General features: G+C 46.2%; 1 protein-coding gene across 1 annotated transcript; it reads left to right on the top strand.

Annotated features, from left to right (window-relative positions):
* The first annotated feature begins 784 nt into the window (after positions 1-784).
* Positions 785-3,969, top strand: LOC139374077 (apelin receptor early endogenous ligand). Its single transcript, XM_071115061.1, has 2 exons — positions 785-1,293; positions 3,881-3,969. The coding sequence occupies exons 1-2, from the start codon at positions 1,215-1,217 to the stop codon at positions 3,967-3,969; spliced, it is 168 nt and encodes a 55-aa protein (XP_070971162.1). The 5' UTR covers positions 785-1,214.
* Positions 3,970-5,281: the final 1,312 nt, after the last annotated feature.

Below are 5,281 nucleotides of genomic sequence, written 5' to 3'. Positions count from 1 at the left end.
TAAGGGTGTATTGATGGTACAGGGGTGTATTGATGGTACAGGGTTAAGGGTGTATTGATGGTACAGGGTTAAGGGTGTATTGATGGTACAGGGTTAAGGGTGTATTGATGGTACAGGGTTAAGGGTGTGTTGATGGTACGGGGTTAAGGGTGTGTTGATGGTACAGGGTTAAGGGTGTATTGATGGTACAGGGTTAATGGTGTGTTGATGGTACAGGGTTAAGGGTGTATTGATGGTACAGGGTTAAGGGTGTATTGATGGTACAGGGTTAAGGGTGTATTGATGGTACAGGGTTAATGGTGTGTTGATGGTACAGGGTTAAGGGTGTATTGATGGTACAGGGTTAATGGTGTGTTGATGGTACAGGGTTAATGGTGTGTTGATGGTACGGGGTTAAGGGTGTGTTGATGGTACAGGGTTAAGGGTGTATTGATTTTGTAGAGCGGTCTGATGGTTCCAGGTGTTTGTTCAAAGTCTTGTCGGCCATCTTGTGTCTGAGATCCATTAGGGTCCTGTGGTTTCTCTAATCCTCATTCACATGTAATGGCGCAGATAGCATGTGAATGGACAGCCACAAACTGCAGAGCCGGCCGTTAGCACACACGCTAATGAACCCTCACTTTGCATAGGTATTAATATGGCTAGCACTAGGCTTTAACACCACAAAATAATGAAAAAGTCAAGGGGTGTGAAAACTTTCTGAAGGCACATGTGGGGGGTGGGGGCTTCCTGTCAGCATCACCTACTACATGTGGTGTCAATAGAAGGAACAGTCGGGGGCAGGGCAGGCTGATGGCAGTATAAGAAGCAGAGGGGTGGAGGGAGCTTTGTCACTTTGCTCTCATTCACAGAGACAATCACTCTCTGGACAAACACCCACGACGGACACACACACTGAAGACACACACGGAAGACACACATTCATTAACTGAGAAGAGATCCTAAGAGGGACCCACAGCACCACATCATCCTGCCCAGAGAGAGAGAGACTGATTCCTGGGTAGAGAGAGGAGCTCCAGACCCTTCCTATCCTGAGAGGGACCCACAGCACCACAGCATCCTGCCCAGAGAGAGAGAGACTGATTCCTGGGTAGAGAGAGGAGCTCCAGACCCTTCCTATCCTGAGAGGGACCCACAGCACCAAAGCATCCTGCCCAGAGAGAGAGACTGATTCCTGGGTAGAGAGAGGAGCTCCAGACCCTTCCTATCCAGCCATGAGGATCATCAGCCTACTGTACCTGCTGCTGCTGCTGCTAGTAACTGTTCTAGGATCAGTTTCTGCAGTGAGACCAGGTAGGACAACACAAAGACATTATATTACACTCCACTATAGAACTATATTACACTATATACCTATATTACATCACACTATATTACATTCCACTATAGACCTATATTACATCACACTATATTACATTCCACTATAGACCTATATTACATCACACTATATTACATTCCACTATAGACCTATATTACATCACACTATAGAACTATATTACACTCCACTATAGAACTATATTACACGATAGACCTATATTACATCACACTATATTACATTCCACTATAGATCTATGTTACATCACACTATAGAACTATATTACACTCCACTATAGAACTATATTACACTATAGAACTATATTACACTCCACTATAGAACTATATTACACTCCACTATAGAACTATATTACACTATAGAACTATATTACACTCCACTATAGAACTATATTACACGATAGAACTATATTACATCACACTGTAGAACTATATTACATTCCACTATAGAACTATATTACTAAAATATAGTAGGATCACAATACACCACTTTTCTAAAAGTCTATCCAACTAGACTTTGGTAATAGACCATGTATAGGTCTAGAACTATATTACACTGCTTTGAGGAAGACCCCTCGTTCCCCATATTTAGGCTATTCTATCTAGCCCATAGGCTACTGCAGAACACCATCCATCCGCCTACTGAATATCCCCATGTTGTTATAACGACACATGGCATAAAGCTCAGTGGTGAAACATACATTGGAGTTGGTCTACCTTGAAACAGGCCGTAATAAAATGCATGTGACTAAAGCCATATGCAGCCTTTAATCTTCAACTCGGATGATAAAAGTGTTGATCATCGACGAGCCTATACAACATCATCTGGTCTTCTGATTGGATGGATTTCAATCTAAAGTTTACATAACACAACAATAATTGGAGCGTAGGCCTATAGAATTAGGGCCGAGTGATGGAAACACAGCTGCAGCGTGCGCTATACCGCCACGGGTTTACGACCTCGGGTGATTTAGTGCATGCAGTCACTGCAGTAATGAGTCGAGATTTGGCTGAAGCGCGTTAATTCACCAGAACACTCTGCGGCCCGATACTTTACAGGGCCTTTATGACTGGGTGGGGGTGAGTGAGAGAGACCGGGGCTCAGCCGCAGGTCCACCGGTCTATTGTCTGGTCGGCGGAGTTCCCGCGCGCTGCGATATTGTTAATCACAGTGTATAACGGAATGCTAATGCACGAGCCTGATTAACACGGAGCGCCTGGAAAGGAGAATCATCCGGGGAGGGGTATGGGGGTGGGGTGGGGTGGCGGGGTTCACTCGGTCATAAAGGCATCGGTGAGTTTTTATCTCTTCCTGCCGGTCTGTCCTCGGAACAGGCGGTAGAAAGGCGCTTTATGGCAGCGGGAGGTTTAAAGTCATCATTAAAACGGTGGTTTATTAGAGAAAGAGACCGCTGGTTATCTTCAAAGGTCAATGGGCTTATAGCCTACACTATAGCAGCTATATTCTAATAGGGGAATACAGGTGGTCCACCGGGCAGGTACAATTACCCTACAGAGGTTCCCTGCAGGTGAGGCAGGATGTGGAAGGAAGGATACAAAGGAGCTAAGAGGTTTATGGTCAGGTAGACTGAACCTGGCTGATAAATCAACAACAGGCAGGTAGACTGAACCTGGCTGATAAATCAACAACAGGCAGGTAGACTGAACCTGGCTGATAAATCAACAACAGGCAGGTAGACTGAACCTGGCTGATAAATTAACAACAGGCAGGTAGACTGAACCTGGCTGATAAATTAACAACAGGCAGGTAGACTGAACCTGGTTGATAAATTAATAACAGGCAGGTAGACTGAACCTGGCTGATATATTAACAACAGGCATGTAGACTGAACCTGGCTGATAAATTAACAACAGGCAGGTAGACTGAACCTGGTTGATAAATTAACAACAGGCAGGTAGACTGAACCTGGCTGATAAATTAACAACAGGCAGGTAGACTGAAAATGACTGATTAACTAACAACAGATAGGTACAGTAGACTGATAAACTGAAACAGCCTGATAAACTGAAACAGGCTGATAAACCGAAACAGGCTGATAAACCGAAACAGGCTGATAAACCGAAACAGGCTGATAAACTAAAACAGGCTGATAAACCGAAACAGGCTGATAAACCGAAACAGGCTGATAAACTGAAACAGGCTGATAAACTGAAACAGGCTGATAAACTGAAACAGCCTGATAAACTGAAACAGGCTGATAAACTGAAACAGGCTGATAAACTGAAACAGGCTGATAAACTGAAACAGGCTGATAAACTAAGACTGGTTGTAGTAGCCTAGCTATAACAGGAGAACTTACAACAGCTCAGTGACCAACCTGTCTCTGGCCTTAACCATCAACATGTTGACCTGCTCAAATCGACTACAGAAGGTATCTCAGAGTGTAGGCCATCAATAACCATCAATATGTTGACATGCTCAAATCGACTACAGAAGGTATCTCAGAGTGTAGGCCGTGCAGCGACTACGTGGTATTTCTGAGCGTTAGTCCTAATTCAAATGGACCCTTAATCTCTCTCTCTCCAGACATCTTGAACATACGGAGAAGGTACCACAGACACCACTGCCCCCACCGTCGCTGCATGCCCCTGCACTCCAGAGTACCATTCCCCTGAGGTAAGACACACGTGGACTCATCACCAACGCCACCTGTGGGCGTGTCCAGGGATGTCAGGGTTCAAAGGGTGAAACACCCGCTGCATGCCCCTGCACTCCAGAGTACCATTCCCCTGAGGTAAGACACACGTGGACTCATCACCAACGCCACCTGTGGGCGTGTCCAGGGATGTCAGGGTTCAAAGGGTGAAACACCCGCTGCATGCCCCTGCACTCCAGAGTACCATTCCCCTGAGGTAAGACACACGTGGACTCATCACCAACGCCACCTGTGGGCGTGTCCAGGGATGTCAGGGTTCAAAGGGTGAAACACCCGCTGCATGCCCCTGCACTCCAGAGTACCATTCCCCTGAGGTAAGACACACGTGGACTCATCACCAACGCCACCTGTGGGCGTGTCCAGGGATGTCAGGGTTCAAAGGGTGAAACACCCGCTGCATGCCCCTGCACTCCAGAGTACCATTCCCCTGAGGTAAGACACACGTGGACTCATCACCAACGCCACCTGTGGGCGTGTCCAGGGATGTCAGGGGTCAAAGGGTGAAACACCCGCTGCGGCTGGAGTGTGTGATTAAGACCAGAGGTTTGTGTTCACACAGTCCTGTAGAAGACGGGGTGGCAGGTAACCTAGTGGTTAGATCGTTGGGCCAGGAACCGAAAGGTTTCTGGATCGAATCCCTGAGCTGACAAGGTAAAAATCTGTCGTTCTGCCCCTGAACAAGGCAGTTAACCTGTTCCCTGGTAGGCAGTCATTGTAAATAAGAATTTGTTCTTAACTGACGAGAGAGTGAGAATCATTCTCAAACAACATCGTTTAAACTGAGGAGGGCCACTGCCCCCTCTGTCTCACATGCACACTGCTAAAATGTTCCTGCCTGACCCATAACACTGTCTATATTCTCTCTGCCTGACCCACTGTCTATATTCTCTCTGCCTGACCCATAACACTGTCTATATTCTCTCTGCCTGACCCACTGTCTATATTCTCTCTGCCTGACCCATAACACTGTCTATATTCTCTCTGCCTGACCCACTGTCTATATTCTCTCTGTCTAACCCATAACACTGTCTATATTCTCTCTGCCTGACCCATAACACTATCTATATTCTCTCTGCCTGACCCACTGTCTATATTCTCTCTGTCTAACCCATAACACTGTCTATATTCTCTCTGCCTGACCCATAACACTGTCTATATTCTCTCTGCCTGACCCACTGTCTATATTCTCTCTGCCTGACCCACTGTCTATATTCTCTCTGCCTGACCCACTGTCTATATTCTCTCTGCCTGACCCATAACACTGTCTATAT

Source organism: Oncorhynchus clarkii, chromosome 19 (assembly GCF_045791955.1).
Source record: "Oncorhynchus clarkii lewisi isolate Uvic-CL-2024 chromosome 19, UVic_Ocla_1.0, whole genome shotgun sequence".
NCBI classification, from domain to species: Eukaryota; Metazoa; Chordata; class Actinopteri; order Salmoniformes; family Salmonidae; genus Oncorhynchus; species Oncorhynchus clarkii.
This window is presented reverse-complemented; position numbering and strand designations above follow the sequence as displayed.

Bases quoted from the DNA above. Each gene is read 5' to 3' on its own strand.
- LOC139374077 (XM_071115061.1), top strand. From the start codon at position 1,215: ATGAGGATCATCAGCCTACTGTACCTGCTGCTGCTGCTGCTAGTAACT. The intron at 1,294-3,880 runs GTAGGACAACAC...CTCTCTCTCCAG, and splicing joins AGTTTCTGCAGTGAGACCAG to ACATCTTGAACATACGGAGA.